This window comes from Dicentrarchus labrax, unplaced genomic scaffold (assembly GCF_905237075.1).
Source record: "Dicentrarchus labrax unplaced genomic scaffold, dlabrax2021, whole genome shotgun sequence".
In the NCBI taxonomy this organism is placed as follows: domain Eukaryota; kingdom Metazoa; phylum Chordata; class Actinopteri; family Moronidae; genus Dicentrarchus; species Dicentrarchus labrax.
Genome location: NW_026136721.1, coordinates 28,770,672 through 28,787,614, shown reverse-complemented (window position 1 = coordinate 28,787,614; position 16,943 = coordinate 28,770,672). Strand labels below are relative to the sequence as shown.

Below are 16,943 nucleotides of genomic sequence, written 5' to 3'. Positions count from 1 at the left end.
GGCTGTCAGGAGGCTCAGTCATGGCTTATCTGAAGTCATTTCTCTCCAGTGCTTTCATACCAAAGTGACATTGAATTAAAAAGGTGTACGCAGGTTTGTTTTCTGAGCTGTAATGACGAGAGTTCACTTTAATATTAGAAGTGATTTTATTCCAGCTACTCGCTCCCATGTGGGACATGTTTAGTGATTTTGTATTGCATTTGAATGAAGTTTGGACACAGATTAAAACAAATAATGGTCAAAATTGAAGTAGAACAAGCCAAGTATTGATTATGTATTGGTAATGCTTCAAGAATATCTTTATTAGATAATCTCTGCTGGGTAAATAAATCCTTTACACTCCATGTCCCCAGTTTGTTATTTTTTTAAGACTTATTAAAGCTCTTACAGAGTCACTAAAGACATTTTACAACTGGTCACCTTCCATGTTGAACTGCCATGTTTCTACAGCAGCCCAGAAGGGACAAACCAACTGGCTCTAGATAGGAGCGGTCGTGTTTTCCGCGGCCACCGTAGTTTCTCCATCGTGCAATCTGCAATTACACCGTTAGATGCCACTAAATCCAACACACTGGACCTTTAAATTCTACGTAAAGTGTTTTTTAATCAGAAACATGGAAGCGTGTTTGCACAGTACGAGAATAAAAAACAAGAAAAACCTCACAAATTCTCACAAATTTTATTTTGTTTTTACAGTAAAAAAAAAAAAAAAAAAGTCAACAGAAATATTTACAGAAATCAAAAATACTGGGGGAAAAAAGTTGAAATAAAACTATCCAGGTCATGATTTATGATGCTCTTGCTCAGGTACGGTCACATTACATCTCCCATTCACTTCAAGCCTGTATGGTTGATGAACGCAGGCATGTGTTTCCTATTGTGTTGCAATCTCTGGCCGGTCAAGAGTTCAACATCACCTCCTGAGTGTTTTTCATTTAGTCTAATGTGACCGCACCTTTCGTGTGTTAGTTCGGTTTTAAAGGGGCAGGGGGCAGACTCGCCGAGGCCTGCTCCAGGAAGGCCAGCGGTCCAGGAGGAGGAAGGTCCGAGGGTTTGCGGTGCTGAACGCTCACATCCTCCAGAACTTGTTGCCAGTGGTGCAGCTTGGACAAATGTTTCTGAACCAGCAATTCTTTCCTCTGTAGCTCATTACGTAACTCTGACACATCCTGAAGTGAGAAATGAACGTGAGAAGAGAGAAGAAGAGGCACAAACGGAGAGAAATTCAGGTCTAAGAAATAAAAGCAGTGACATGGATAATAGTTCTCAGGGAGGGGTTTGTTTTGTGCTTACACAGATAATAATTTAGGGATAACAAAAGTAGTTTTCAGAAGAAAAATTAAGTGGATTTGAGTTGAACTGACAAGATAAATGAGAATGCAGGTCAATTTACCTCTTTCACCACCTGCTCTGGTTTCTGCACAGATAACTGAAGCCTCTTCTGTAGGAAGAAGCACTCAGTCTGTCGAGCCACATCCAGGAACTTTTGTATGCACTGATCAACACCTGCAACCACATCAAACAGACACAAAGATAGATATTTTTTTACAGTATTACATCAACTAAAACTACCTGAAACAAAAAAAACAAAGAAAATCTTTACTCACCAGTTCGAATCTCCTCCTGGTCAGTCCCATTTACGTAGTCTTGGCTTACCAAGGACGCAAAACATGCCTGAAGAATAAATACAAAGAGAAAAAAACCCATCAGCACATTTTGCTTTTTCTAAATGAGTGGTTTAAAATCCTGCTCCTTTGAGGTTTGAGTAGAGGTGGGTTTAAAGCTCTCTAGTTCCTCACTGGATGCATAAGGATAACAACCAGTAGGTCCCCAAGATATAGGCTGTGTCAAATGTTTAGCCATGAGAATATGTTTCTCCTTTAACGACATATTGAGGACCAGCTTTCTGTTTCATGCTGGTACTGAAATCTGTCTGAAAATCATTTTGGGACAGGAACAAGGGAACCAACTGTTCAACAGGCCTATTGTTTTATTGTGTATTAATATATATATACACAGGGTTTCCACTTTTTTTTATCCAGGGCATTTTTCAGGAGTTTTCTTGGAAATACAGGATAGCACCATAAACTTTACCAGTAGACCTAGTATTAACACATTTTACCAAGTTTTATTCCACATTTTCTAGTGATTTTAAGTGACACAGGTTAACAGTTTTCCTCTACCCCAAATTCAGGTAGGCGATCTGAGTGAGGGGCTTAAATACAATAACAAATTGCCAAGAAAAAACAGATTATTTCCAGGATATTTGGTCATTTTAATTTATTTCCAGGTGTTTTCCATGACTGGAGAACAAGTCTCTTTACCAGTAAGAACCCTGATTATTTTATTAATGTATATGTATAAAAGCTTCCCTGGAAAGCAGTACTGATACTGATTGGATTACCCTGGAATAACAATATTCCCATAAAGTTGGAAGCAAAACAAACCATGGACAACAGGCGCAGGATAAACTTAAACCAGTATAAATAATATGCCAGTAAGTTTAAATGTGACCTTAGTGTGTGGAAAAGTTAAACAATAAGTACAGCTATGTTATTGGGGTGTTAAATAATCGCTATAGGTTGGGTTTTTATTTTTAATTTCTGTTTTAGGGACACAGAGAAGAAGAAAAGGGGGCCGAAGTAGAGCTGCTGCTGTCGGGTTAAAGCTGACAGTAACTGAGCATTAACTCATTTAATCATTAAACTGTTATCTATATATATATATACACTATTCCCAATAAAGAGGTGATATGAACACGGTGAGTTTTCCACAGGTGTGAGGCTGCAGTATCATAGCAACCTCACCTACCTGTACATAAACATCAATAACAACAGTTAGCACACGCAGCTAACGGAAGCTAGCACATTAGCGTCCTACCTCGAAGGAAGCCTCCAGTTCGTCCACCAGGGTGACGTTTCCCGGCGCTCTGGTGGCGGTACCGGGGAACCCCGGTTGACCCGGTCCACCGGGACCCCCGACGGGATGCGCACCGGACGGCTGCTGACCGGAAAACATCCCGCTCATTGACGACGCCATCTTGATCTGAGCGCTCACCGGTCCGCACATGCGCACAGAGCTGATGTTTCTGTGTAGTCTCTCTTGTGGACAACCTTGTTCACATGTTGTCTTTGTTGGTCTGTTTCTTTCAGGGTTTGAGTAGCTGAGCACACCATAATGTTTTAGATTATTATTTCTCAACCTTTTGAAGTAAAAACACTCTTTGGTTTAACTTAATGTTTGTTTTAAGGAGTCACAGGAACAACCTCTTTTAGATAATAGTGTGCTTCCAACAGCCTGACAATGAGGACGTCCAAGATCTGATAGTTATGGTGGCCCTGAGGTGCAAATCACAACGGCAAATCAGAAAACACAACACAAAAAGAGAAAACACGACACAAAAAGAGAAAACACAACAACAAAAAGAGAAAACAAAACAACAAATCAGAAAACAAAACAACAAATCAGAAAACACAACGACAAAAAGAGAAAACACAACGACAAATCAGAAAACACAACGACAAAAAGAGAAAACACAACGACATTAACCAAACCAGAAAAGGTAGGTATCCTCGGGCGACATGAGTCGTCGCTGATTGGACAAAAGAACTGGTCCGTCCTTTGAACCGGAAACACAACACCGCCAGACCTATGCGTTCAAGTTGCCAAATCTGAAAATTCAAACCACTAAATAAGGAAAATATTGTATTAATACGTCCATGTTAATGTGGGATACCTAAGAGAGGTAGAAACAGGGGTTCCAATAGTCCATATCTATGTGTTTTCTGATTTGCTGTTGTGATTTGCACCTCAGGGCCACCATAGATAGTGGATGCTGTTACAGCAGTCAGGGTTTTATAGGTTAACTATTCAACAGATCACATAAGGGTGTAATATTTGGGTGTCCACATATTTTTGGCCAAGTAGTGAACGCCCATGTTGAGGTAAGAAATGAGTCACACATATAATTAAAATCTTAGAGTTTATTTATACATATACTTATAAATTATGTGAACTATGTAGTTACTAGAGAGCTAGAGAGGTGAACCTTTCCTAAACTGTGGCCTGGAAAAAACCTTTCATACAAAATACAGCTATGAATCACCGCCAACATATTCAGAGCTCTTCCATGGAAATGACACTGTTTCAGAATACTGACTTTCTTCCTGTCTGTGTTGTGAGATCACTATCGAATCTTGCCAGAGAAGAAGCTCTCTGTCTCGTGTCCGATCTGATAATGTGTCAAACTCTCAGCCGTTGTGCGCCAGTCCGGCAGCAAACTCCACCAGCGTACGCGTTGGTCTCCCAGACATTCCTTTCCTCAGGTAGGGAACTTCATCTTTGTTACTCATCACACCAGCGATGTCCAGATGGGCCCAATGAGGAGCTGTGACAAACTCTCTCAGGAATGCTGCTGCTGTGCATGCCCCGCCAGAACTAGAGAGAGATCATCCACAGACCAGATTCAGGTTGATAAAGCCATAAATACTAACACTCCTGGGCCCTGTTCTTCAAATGTGACTTAAGTAGTTCAGTCTAACAAACTGTAATCAGGCTACAATAATGCTGTTTATTCTCATCCAGTTAATCTGACTCCTCCTTGTTAACCCTGGATGAAGTTATTTTGAGTAACGCTGTGCTCTTATTTTAAAATATATACGATTAGTGTTGACTATGTGATTATGTGATTATTTGACAGCATGCACTGTGGCAACAAACTGATGGACATAAGTCTCATTTTATGTTTGTTCCTGCATCAGTTTGTTCTACATTGTGCTCCATAAACATTGTCACCACTGTTAAATTAGATTAGATATATAATAACATATAATATAATATTTAATAACATTAATATTTTTCCCCCCCATAAACATATTTAAAAGCCAGAAATAATAATTATCCAATAAATTTAAAATACATTTAAAAAGGCCTAAAAATCTGATTATTGGATTTTAGACTTTTTAAGACGACATGGACACACTGTTAATAATTGAATTAATAATTTCATTGTTCAAGTGATGAATTCCCATTTTAATGTCAAATTAAATTCCATATTCTCAATTTATTATCATATATAAGTATAGGTAAGTTCTCATTATAATGTAATTATAATAACAGATCTCAGTGGTTTTACAATAAACTTCATGTTCTCAACTAAAAACTGAATAATATCAATACATACAGCCATTTATATCTTGTCATGGTCCTGATACAGCTAACTGTCAATAAGCTACCCGTTTGCATGTTTGAACTTCAGGACTTGTTGCTCTGACAACAGTTCCAGATTAATAAACCAGCTCAGGTTTCTGTGCTGCTCTGATGTCTGAAGCTGGAGCTGCAGGCGAGTACAGTGAGATACGTACCGGCTGTACTTGCCGATGTTGTTGAGGTCAGCCAGCTGGCTGTCAGTCACCTGTCTGGTGTAGTGCTGGAACAAAGGCATTCGCCACACTCTGTCACCCGTCACAACACTAGCCTACACACACACACACAAACACAAACACCATTAGTCAACACAGGAGTGGAGGGACTAAGATGTTGAGTGTGTTCGTTGTGCAGACACTCTACCTTGTGCAGCTGCTCATAGAGCCAGTCAGAGTTAGTAAAGACTCCAGTTGCTGCTGAGCCGAGAGCCACATCCATCGCACCTTGGAGACAGAAGAATCCACATTTTTAATATTTAGTCATTATATCTGCGTTTCTTTTACTTAATTACTCAACATTACCAGCCTAAGGTGGGAAAATATAGACAGGGAATATGAGGTTTTACATTCTTCAAAGGTCCCTAGCAAGATTTTAATTGGGAATGTTGCTGGCGTCTTAACCACTAGACCACCTGAACAACTCACCACGCCTATGTTTAAACTCCTTTTTTACTTTCTGATGAATCAGGGGAAATTAAAGCACTTCCAGATGTGTTCATAATTATATATTATCATTTATGTAAATCACTTCTTTGACATTTACTTCCTTGAGATGCAGTTTTTAAAGGTGGTCTCCATCTGATTATTAACAGTCTTCACTCCAGACCAAATAAGCGAATAGACCGGAGTTTGAATCGTACCAAACAAAAGTCAAGTTGAAGTCAAAACCAGCCTCATAACATGACGCAAAGGTGATGTAAACATAAAGTTGTTTTTGGCCTCAAATGTAAATAATCTCACAGAAGAATCCCACCTGTTAGTGTAGCAACATTGACAATGGCTCTGGGGTTGAAGGTGTGCCCATAACACAGTGCGTCAGCGAGAATCAGTCGGCCTTCTGCGTCTGTATTATCAACCTGCGCACAATGACAACAAAAACCTATCGATCTGGACACACACATATATACGTGCACAACTGTTTCACACTCAGGTAACTGTTTGAAACTTTCACATTTCATCACCTACCTGGATTGTTTTTCCATTTTTGGCTGTGACAACATCACCTGGTTTAGTAGCTTTTCCACTGGGCATGTTCTCACACAGGGGAGCCAGACCTGGTTTAACATTAGAAAACAACACAACAATATGTTACAATGACATAATCAAACATAAGTACAGTGTAGCACAGTGATTCAAAGACAGTTTCATATGATAGAAAATGATCTTGGAGGATCCATATTGTCAAAAAGCTCACCAATAATGTTGATGGGCAGTTTCAGAGCTACTGCTGTGACAATAGACGCACACACGGTGGCAGCTCCTCCCATATCAGCTCTCATTGCATCCATGGAAGGAGACGGCTTCAGAGAAATACCACCACTGCCAACAAACAGAAAGCGTGACACAGACCACCTCAATGTGAGCATTGTAACATTTTCTACAAGATGTGATTCAGATATCTTCCTGACTGTGAGCTGGAGTGTGCATTATTATGGTTTAGAGCTGTGTGATATGACAACAGAGAAACAGTCTATTGTTTCATATTATCGTTTATTTTGTTGCGTCACAAATCTTTACGGCACCATTTTTTTATCCTTTAGATGACGTTTTGCGTTCTTCTGCAGGACACAGATGCAGGCAGGAAATTTGCATGAAGGCAACCGAAACAAACATGGTGGAGAGTAAACGTGACAAAGAAAGGAGTAATTCTAAACAGGAGAAAGACTCCGATCAACCAGGACAAAATGAGGAGCTTGTGGCCTAAAATAAGTGCTACATGTGTCCTATGGGTGCGGTTTGGGTATGAAAAGTCTGACATGGTGGTAATTTTATATTCTACTCATTGAATTTGCAGACAATGTGATATATTGTTATCTAGATATAAAATCACTTAGACCAGGACCTGGGATTTTGGTCATATCTCACAGCCCCATTATGGTTTACCTGTCAAAGGTGATGCCCTTGCCCACTAAGAGCAGCGGGGCCTGCGTGCTGTCGGGAGAACCGTTGTAATGTAGCTCCAGGAAGACGGGGGGCTCCTCTGAACCTTTGGACACGCTGAGAAACGCTCCCATCTGTTGCTCCTCTATCCAAGCCTGAGATCTACATAAACACATTAAATATTAGACAAAAACTCTTCTCCTGCATCAAAAAAGGATCAATAATCAGACTACACATTATTTCAAGTGATAGAATATTTAGATTTAGCTGTTAACTATCATCAGATCAGTCATATAATTGTTATATTTGTATTTATCCTCACATCTTTCTGTTGCTGCTTTCATGTGAATGTCATTCAGAAAACATTTTGAGTCATTTTAAAGCTATAAAGTACATAAGAGTAGATTCAGAAGTGCTTCCAGATCGGCTTTATTGATTCTTTCTCTCATTATTATTAATGAATCATTCAGGCTCTATAATGTAAAATGAGTCTTCTACAGCCCACAGTAACAAACTATAAAATCTCTTGTTTTATGCAACCATACATCCACAACCCAAAGACATTCATTGTTCACGTGATATAAAAGAAGCAAATCCTTACAACTGAGAAGCTGGAACTGATGTTTGGTGTTTTAGCTTGAAAAATTACTTAATAGATGAATCTACTAATTGTTTAACCTCTAGATTGACAATTTCCAGCCTGTTAAATTCGTATAAAGTCCATGCTGCTGATGTTTTATGATTAATATTATTAGTATATATTTAGGCCAAATACCAGCTGAATGTTTATCTTCCCTACAAGCAAAATGTTGTATTTCACTTGTCTCTGTTACTTCAACTGACAGATCAACACATAATTATATATAAATAATAAAATAATTAACTGTAAAAGCACACTGCTGTCAGTGATGATGAACGTAGCACAAACCTTTTGTTTATTGTGACTCGTTCAGCGTGCGCCGCTAGTTTCTCTTCGATAGTGTTGGCAAAAGCGGTCGGAGTGATGTGATTGGCTGGAGCCTCCATGAGCAGCCGTGCCAGGTTTTGGCCTTCAGCATACATGAGTCCTTTCTCCCAACCGGCCGAGTCAGCACTGAGAACATATACACACACACACAGACACATTAATACACACACATTATATATCAACTCTATTACTATATGTAAGTTAGTTTACCTTCCATGAAGCTGTGTGGTCACTTTGGTCTTCTTCTTGGATTTGAGTTGGTCGTACTGAAACAAACCCAGAGTGGCGCCTTCTGCTGCCGACTGGGCGTCACCGCAGGCGTCCACCTGCACGTGGTTCACCTCCAGGTCCTGAAGCAACCGGCAGCCAGCTGAACTCACACATACACACAATACATACAGACCGTCAGCACCCATCATTTATTGATAATTTATAACTTAAACTGTACAATACTGTAGTTTACTTTGACATTAACACTGAAATTATACTGTATACTGTAATTCTTGTATTAGTACACCTATTCATAGAGCCAGTTCTCAGCATTATTATTATGTATTTATTTATTACACAGCTTTTACATATTGTAGTATAAAGATTTTTACATGTTTTATCTACTATTTTTCTATATATATTGTAGTATAATGCACCTTTTTGTACATACCTATTATTATTTCCCCTATAATTTCTCTTTGTTTATGAAGTTGAGCAACTGTAACTTAACCCGATTTCCTCCCCAAGGATCAATAAAGTATTTCTGATTCTGATCCTAATACACAAACATCATCACACCAGAAAACCAGCTCCAGTAAATCCTCCATGCAGCCAACACTTAGACGCACACAGAGTCACGTGTCTTACCCGACACCGCCTGTCTGATGCTCTCTTTGCTGACGTCCCAGTTCTCGGTCCCACACACACCTGCACTGCTCTTACCCAGCCCGACTACCGCGACACACGGGAAGTCCTGAAGAAGAAAGCAAGACAGATTTAACTACTCTGATGTTGTGAGGAGCCACGGTTTTCTTTATCCAACGTCACACCTTGTTACCTTGTGAATTCCATAAAATACTCTGCTTTTGCCTTTCTTCAGAGCTGGACCAGAGCTGGAAAAGTACACGACAAAAGCAGATTATTAACCAGCTATGCAAGGAATTACACAGTGTTTACCTAACATCTATTAGGAATGCCCCAGTACTGCATGTTTTTCTGACTATTGTGCAAACACTGGGTGGCGTATGGATGCAGGAAATTATACAGGTGAGCTCAACAGGACAGGTGGATGTTGATTGAGGTGTAGCTATGCACACGCTGGTGTTTTGTTGTAGGAGAATAAACCTTTCTGCAAGCTCAAGTGGTCTGTTTGGAGTACACACGTTCACTTTTACTCCGTCTAACAATCACACTAGTTGGGTTGATTATCAATCGTCACCACACCAACACTAGGTAACACACACATAACAACACAAATACCGACTCACATTTTCAGCAGTTCGGAGAGTTTCCCAGACAGACTCTGGTCAAAACCTGCAGCTGCTTCCGTCAGATGAAGGCTGCCCTCCTCTCCCTCCTTCTCAAACACTCCCAGCACCAGACCCTGCAGACACACACATCAGCACAGCAAGGGTTAACAAGAAATACACCACACACACACACACACACACACACACACACACACACACACACACACACACACACACACACACACAGAGAGAGAGAGAGAGAGAGAGAGAGAGAGAGAGAACTGGATGTACATAATTATTATAATTTCTCTTTATTTATGAACTTGAGCAACCGTGACGTAACCCAATCCCCCCCCCCTCTGAGTGTGTACATGAGTCCTGTGTTAGCCACTGATGTAACTACCTGTCAGCCTACAACGTCACTCACCTTCCTGTGGTTCAGGTGAGTCTGTGACGCAGAGAACGACCTGCTCTGATTGGTCCTCACCGCCGCCTGCGCAGCTCTCCTCAGAAGAAGCATTGTCATCTGTTCTGCATACAGAAAGCTTTAGAAACCAACTATTATCTCACAGCTGTAGAGGTCGCATGCATGTGCGAAAGGGAAGCGGCTCGACCTGACAGCGTCGCGTTTTTCACACGTCACATACAAGCGACAGTGACAACGAAGCCTGGTCGCCACCTGGCGGCAGCAGCGTGCAGCTGCAGGAGTTAACCAGTGGTGGAAAGTATCTGAGTACTTTTACTCAATTACTTTATACTTTAGTACAACGGTGAGCTACTCTGCTTGAGTATTTTAATTTTCGGATTTATTTTAGGAAGAAATATTTTAGTTTTTACTTCACTACATTCATCTAACAACAGATTAATAACAAACTGTGATGTATTATTATAGGTTCATATAATAATTAATTGATCTCATGTGTAAATACACAAGTTACCCAGCAGGATATAAAGTAAAACTTTCTATCATGAGAACTTTTAATACCTAAAAGTAGTATATTATACTGCTAACTAACTTTTATTTCAGTAGCATTTTGAATGCAGAACTTTTACTTGTGTCAGTGTATTTATATGGTATTGCTATTTTTTATAAGTAAAAGATTTGAGTACATCTTAATTAATAATATCAGTGAGTGAACATTCCCAATACAACAATCTAGAAATGATCTACTCTGGAAGAGCACATTTAATTAATGGGTTGTTCTCATAAAACAAATCAGATTGCGTTCTGTCAAATTCAGATTAAAAAAAACACAATAGACTCTCACATAATTTAAATCTAATACTTAGATTTTTTGTTGCTCTGTTGAGAGACAAAATCTTCCGTCTTTTCACTGACATATAAGTAAATCCTCACTGGGTTGAGACCTGTTATTTGCAGGTTTAAGACAGGCCGCTTTCAGGGGATGGAGAAAATAAAAGACACACACACACACACACACACACACACACACACTCAAAGAGGAAACAAGTACTCCAACCAATTGTTTAATCGATGTCTTCTGTAAATATCAATTTAAAAACAATGACAAGAAAAGGGGGGAAAGCTTTCACATTCTTCTGAAGTCATGCAACTGACTCAACACATGTCATAAAAGTATTTTCATTACTTAACATTTTGACGAATAAACGGATAATTATTTAGTCTCTTTCTGTTTATGGAAGCTCTTATAATAAATCATTATTCATGCATTAGTTGCACTCTTTCTATCAGGGAATAATAATAGTATAATTACTGTTAAAAAAAACCTTTAAATTCTTCATGAAGGGACATCACGTATGCTCTTAACCAAAGACAGAAGACTTTACACTACCATAAAGTGATGGTACACATATAATGAAAAAAAACGTATTTACATAATTCAGCTATAAACAGAATATACACAGTGCAGGATGTCCATAGTGCAGAGGTTAAGTTAAGTACCTGGAGCCTGGTAGCAGAGAAAACTGTGAACATTAAGCAGAAAATGAGAAGAACTGTCTTTAAACCACCTTCCAGTCAACACTTGAGTCCTTTAAATAATTATCACAGACAAATAAACATGTATTAACCCTGGAGAATGACGTGTCAAGTGAGGATTTAAACGCTAGTTGTGAGGCTGTAATGATTAAAAATAAAAAATAAAATGTAAAACAATGGGGCTCTGGCACAGTGTTGGTTTCACTCTGCTGTCAGTCATTGTGCTTTGTTTCAGTCAACCATCAGTAATGTAAATGCTACCAAACAGTGCTCCCGGGTTGGTCCTTCAGTAGAGCAGATCCAGAGAAGAAATAGTGGGTTCTTCAGGTTTCTTAATCTCCGGTTTGGGCAGTTTGATCCGGCTCATGGCAACCACTCCACAGACGGCAAAGTGAGTCGCAATGCTGCCAACACCCAGCCAGAAAGACCAGTCCAGGCTGTCATCCAGGACGACAAGCACAAAGAGGTTCTCGCGATAATTGGCCACGCGCTCGGTCAGACCGTGGTGCCTCACGGCTGCCAGGAAGCACAGCATAGCCAGGGCACCGAAAAGAGCTGGAAGCAGAGGGGGAGAAAGGTCAGGAAGCATCAGTGCTGAGGGGTGCAGAACCGCCTGAAATCTGGCATAATAAAAAAACATTAGTTCATAAAAATGTTTAAACTTCTGACTTTCTCCTCTTTTTTTACTAGGATTTACATGTTTACACCGGCATGTAGGGCAGGAAACTGGTTTTGTCTTGTTTTTTATCTGCTAAAAAGTTATAAAATGTGTGTAAAGTGTTCTTAATAACCCTGGTCATTCAAATGAATGCAAATTAGAGAGGTTAAGTAATGCTCAGAAGTACAAGGAAAGGAAGAGGGATGGAACAAAACACTATAGGCATTTAAATTAAAATAAGAAGAATTTGGTAAAGAGACATAAAGGGGAGTTAACTGCACAAATTATACAGTGGACAGAAGCAGAAATGTAAAGAAATGATGGTGGAAGTGTGAAACAAGTAAGAAAAACATTTACATTTTAGGGATATTTGAGAGAAAAGAGTGACGTTGCCTCACACACCAGCAATAAAGTTCCACAGGTAGAGTCCTTTGTGCCCTTTGATGCTCTGGTAGGGAACCTTGCGTGCGTTGTAAATGCAGAAAGACAGGCTGACAAACGCGAAGCCCACGGCCACCAGCAGGAAGAGGATCACCATCATGTGAAGGCCACCATTCAACGTCCGCACAAGCTTCGGGAAAACTGAGCAGTCAGACAGCAACGAAGAAAAAAGATAAAAACACACATTGACGGACTGATGAACGCTAATACTGGCAGCATCCAAACTGTGTTAAACAAGGCTGAGCTGAAGGAGAGTGACCTATACTGTATATGTGTGTATGTGAGCATTCAAGAAGAAGGTTTGAAAAGTGAAGGTTGAGCATGAGCAGGTTGCGAACATCACCTGAATATCACCTGTATTTGAGTGGAACATCATGAAAGCATATACGATAATGTCCTCAGATTCATCCTAGTACAGGATGTTATGTTGCATATTTGCATTAAAATATTGGTGTATTACTATGTTAGTTATTATATTTAGTAACACAATATAGAATAGTGTCAGTAAACTAACTAAATAGCATGTTTGCAGTATGTAGCAGTATCAGTAATGTGTCAGGTTATGTGTATTTTTTATTCTTTTAATATAAAGAAAGAGAGAGCTGGTGGCAATCCTCTTTAGTAGCCTTTTTATTGATTGTTTCGGCAAATAAAAAAAAATATATATAATAATTATCATAAACAGTAAAGAAGTTTCATATTTGTGCTAAAAAAGTGTCTTTGAAGCTGGAAAAATCCTTTATTCCACTGTCTGACAGTATTATATAAGCTATATGTTTACATTAAATTAAATACTTAACAGAAGACTGATTTTATCTTTAACTTTTTTTTAAGAAATTGACATGTTCTAGATGCATTGTGCATAATTTTAAACACATTTCCCCAAATTTCACACTGATATATTTGGCATTTTTGGATAACTTTGTGATCTCCAGGACTTGTATTGCTCTTAAATCTTCTATCTATCTTGATATCGTGAGCTATTCATCAGAGGGTTAACGTTTGCTTTATTGATCACTTCAAGAGGCGATAAAACTGTGTTGATCTATCTGAATGTTATATGTGACATTTTTACTGATTAATACATTCATGTGAACTGCTTATTGATGGAGTTACTGTATTATCTCACAATTTCATGGTTATATAGGCTATTTAATCTATATTTGTTTATATTGCAAGAAATAAATAATGTTTTTAATGTTTTTTAATTTAATATGAAATACTTTGTGTCTCCATATTTAACTTGGGTGCACACACACAACTTACACAGTGTTAAGAAGAATCTATTAATCTATTAATCTTACTGTATATTTTGGAGTGCCTCTTGCCGAGCCCGCACTTCTTGGCCTTTCCTCCCTGGAACAAACCGTAATAAATGTCCCCGATGAACTGGTCCATCTCCGGATGAGACGCGTTCACTATCTCCGCCCCGGTTTTACACAGGATCCGCCCGGCGACCCACCGCTCCGTGGACAGGGCCACTACCAGGAGGACCACAGAGCCGACACAGAGCACCGAGGCCACCGAGAACGTTATCCGTTTCCACAGCGAAGGCATCTTACGAGCCCATCGTGCCCCGAGGAAGGTAACACTACGCCGGGCAGCGACCGCGGAGCGCGCTCGGCAATCACCATGAGTTTAATCTAGAGTTTAAAAAAGGAAAAAAATAATCATAATCGTGAACAAAAAAGAAATAAATAGTTATAACTCTTGGCGAAAAGTTGCATGTGTTGATGTCAAGAGAAGTCACCGCGTTGGAGAAACCGAATCTATGGCGGTCAGAGAGATCTCTTACCGGGAGAAACTCTATCCGGGCCCCCGTGCGCCTGGTTCCCCTCTCTCTCTCTCTCTCTCTCTCTCTCTCTCTCTCTCTCTCTCTCTCTCACACACACACACACACACACACACACACACTGCTCTTTAATTCAGGGGATGAATTAACCTTTGCAACTTGGCCTTTTGAGCTGGAAATGTAATCACGATTGGTGACCTTAGAAGTGGCTGCAGCAATAAAATGATGTAGTTTAATGGTGTCAGAGTGACATATAGGGTCCATTGTAACACAAACCCTAAAGGTCAGGGGAGGACAGCGTGAACCACTGAAGGACCAATGAGTTCAGATGAAGAAGGATTTATAGTCCTAATACATCTTGTTTCTAGCATGCTCCACTTATTTATTAAAGTCCATATTTTGCATATAAGTGGTTTTATTATTGGAATATTATTACTTATATATAGAGGTAGAGCACATTTGAACTACTTTATATGCTGTTGGATAGTTAATTATGGTGTCATATTTAAAAAAAAAAAAAAAAAATCTGTTGAAGTATCCACCTCATCTGTAGTGGACTACAATATTTACCTCTGAAAAAACTAGTGGAGTAGAAGTAGAAATGAGCTAAAATTGAAACCAAGTAAAGTAAAAGGAAGTGTTACTTACTTCACACCACCGACTGCATTTATCAGTTTTGGTGACATGGACCATAAATTACTTCTTGAATTCTTCTGGAAATGAGGGCGGGATTATCTGGCACAAATCTCGAAGCCAGATCATTATAAAACTGAACAAATCACCACATGTGGAGTCCCTCAGGGTTCCATTCTCAGGCCTCTATTATTGAGCCCGTACATGTACTTGTACTTGGTCAAATACTAGGCTACGTGACAACAGTGATGATTATCACAACTATGCAGACGACACCCAGATTTTGAGGATCTCAGATACGTTACTTTTAAGTCTAGATTTAAAAACTCTGTTGTTCTTCTGTGCCTTTGATCAATTAATTGGTTTCTCTGCTGCATTTGTATTTGTGGTATTTTGGGCAACTTGTTACTGCACTGTAACTGTCTTTTTTTTTTTTTACTACTTATTGTTTTATTTTTTTTATGTTAAGCACTTTTAATTGCCTCTGTATTTCAAATGTGCCATATATAAATAAAGTATATTTAATAATGATATAATATATTAACAATGTATATCTCAGTACTTTATATTGTTATTTTTATATCTCTGAATGACCTGATTGGAGATGCAACTGCAACCCTGTTGTTGGAGAGAAAGCTCATAAAGACATCTTAAATTTTGAAGCCATGAACATTTAAGGCTGGATCACTCAAAGCCCCAAATGCCTCCGACTCACAGTGTGACAATGAATAAATTGTCACTTACATGCAGCATTAAAGCGCGATATCCACTCACATTATAAGGGCCGTAAATTGGCTCCTGATCTTGAGACACTGTCTTAAAAAAGCCCTGTTTTAAAATCTAGTTTTAAGGTGATACTGTATGTACATGGTACTAAATTAATCTGTTGTCAATAAAATTAAGTTTTTTTTATTATTCCAGTAAAGGAAAATACATGATGACCATAGTTGAGTGTGACAAAATGGTTAACAGGGGCTCAACTGTGCATTTTTGCCTCAGAGACCCCAAGCAGGTTAATCCAGTCGTGCACTAAGCCCCCTGGGTAAAATGAGCTGTGGGTCATGTTAAAGACCTGTTCTTTCCACCATCTGCACATTACGTACAGTATGTACTGCACCGCGATGCGTACGTGTCATCAAGTTCAGTGTATATTACTGTATTTTGCCTTAAATCCTAAGAGCCTAACAAGTCCTAATGCAGCTGGAACTCCACACCTGTCCATGTCTGTTGTGTGCAGTTAGTTTGTAGTAATTTGATTAAACAAATCTTTACAAAATGCAGGGTTCATGTTAAATCATTGCATTTGTATTGTGCATTTGTGGTGCAATTGACGGTTTATCTGGTTTACCCAGTTGGTAATCCAGCTTGGTCACAGTGGCTAAATCCAACCCAGCTCTCTTTTCATCTCAAATATGCCATTTTTTCTTTTTATTGCATTTATAATAGAAATACTGGAACAGCAGCAGCCATAAAATGTATTTTATGTATTTATTTACATTGTTGCACCTCATTATTTCTCATTCTCTATTGCTCTTATCTTTTGTAATGTTTTCGGTCGAATATTGTATTCCTTTTAAATCTTATTCTAATATGACATCAAAGCTGTGATAGTTAGATCATAGACAGGATGCACCTTGCCAGTTTTTTTGTTTTTGTTTTTGTTTGTGGAGCTAAACCAAAGTCTTAAATTCCAGTGTTGAACCCCAGATGAACACCCAAAGGTAGAAA

General features: G+C 39.1%; 3 protein-coding genes across 4 annotated transcripts; all 3 read right to left on the bottom strand.

The window, feature by feature from the left end:
* Nucleotides 1-663: 663 nt before the first annotated feature.
* Nucleotides 664-3,084, bottom strand: med28 (mediator complex subunit 28). Its single transcript, XM_051385209.1, has 4 exons — nt 2,881-3,084; nt 1,608-1,674; nt 1,394-1,506; nt 664-1,169 (listed from the first exon to the last, which is right to left on the bottom strand). The coding sequence occupies exons 1-4, from the start codon at nt 3,067-3,069 to the stop codon at nt 966-968; spliced, it is 573 nt and encodes a 190-aa protein (XP_051241169.1). The 5' UTR covers nt 3,070-3,084; the 3' UTR covers nt 664-965.
* An 884-nt stretch (nt 3,085-3,968) lies between these two features.
* On the bottom strand, nt 3,969-10,368 carry lap3 (leucine aminopeptidase 3). Its single transcript, XM_051385208.1, has 13 exons — nt 10,159-10,368; nt 9,750-9,865; nt 9,320-9,374; nt 9,130-9,235; nt 8,482-8,641; nt 8,233-8,397; nt 7,308-7,466; nt 6,619-6,743; nt 6,390-6,478; nt 6,178-6,280; nt 5,569-5,648; nt 5,364-5,476; nt 3,969-4,437 (listed from the first exon to the last, which is right to left on the bottom strand). Exons 1-13 carry the CDS (start codon nt 10,255-10,257, stop codon nt 4,251-4,253), a joined length of 1,557 nt encoding a protein of 518 aa, XP_051241168.1. The 5' UTR covers nt 10,258-10,368; the 3' UTR covers nt 3,969-4,250.
* Nucleotides 10,369-11,206: 838 nt separating this feature from the next.
* clrn2 (clarin 2) lies at nt 11,207-14,624 on the bottom strand. 2 transcript variants are annotated; one of them, XM_051385661.1, is made up of 4 exons: nt 14,586-14,624; nt 14,095-14,433; nt 12,752-12,931; nt 11,207-12,246 (listed from the first exon to the last, which is right to left on the bottom strand). In XM_051385661.1, the coding sequence occupies exons 2-4, from the start codon at nt 14,345-14,347 to the stop codon at nt 11,978-11,980; spliced, it is 702 nt and encodes a 233-aa protein (XP_051241621.1). In that variant the 5' UTR covers nt 14,348-14,433; nt 14,586-14,624; the 3' UTR covers nt 11,207-11,977. The 2 variants fall into 2 exon arrangements, with proteins under 2 accessions (XP_051241621.1, XP_051241622.1); XM_051385662.1 differs by lacking the exon at nt 14,586-14,624 and adding an exon at nt 14,541-14,569.
* Nucleotides 14,625-16,943: the final 2,319 nt, after the last annotated feature.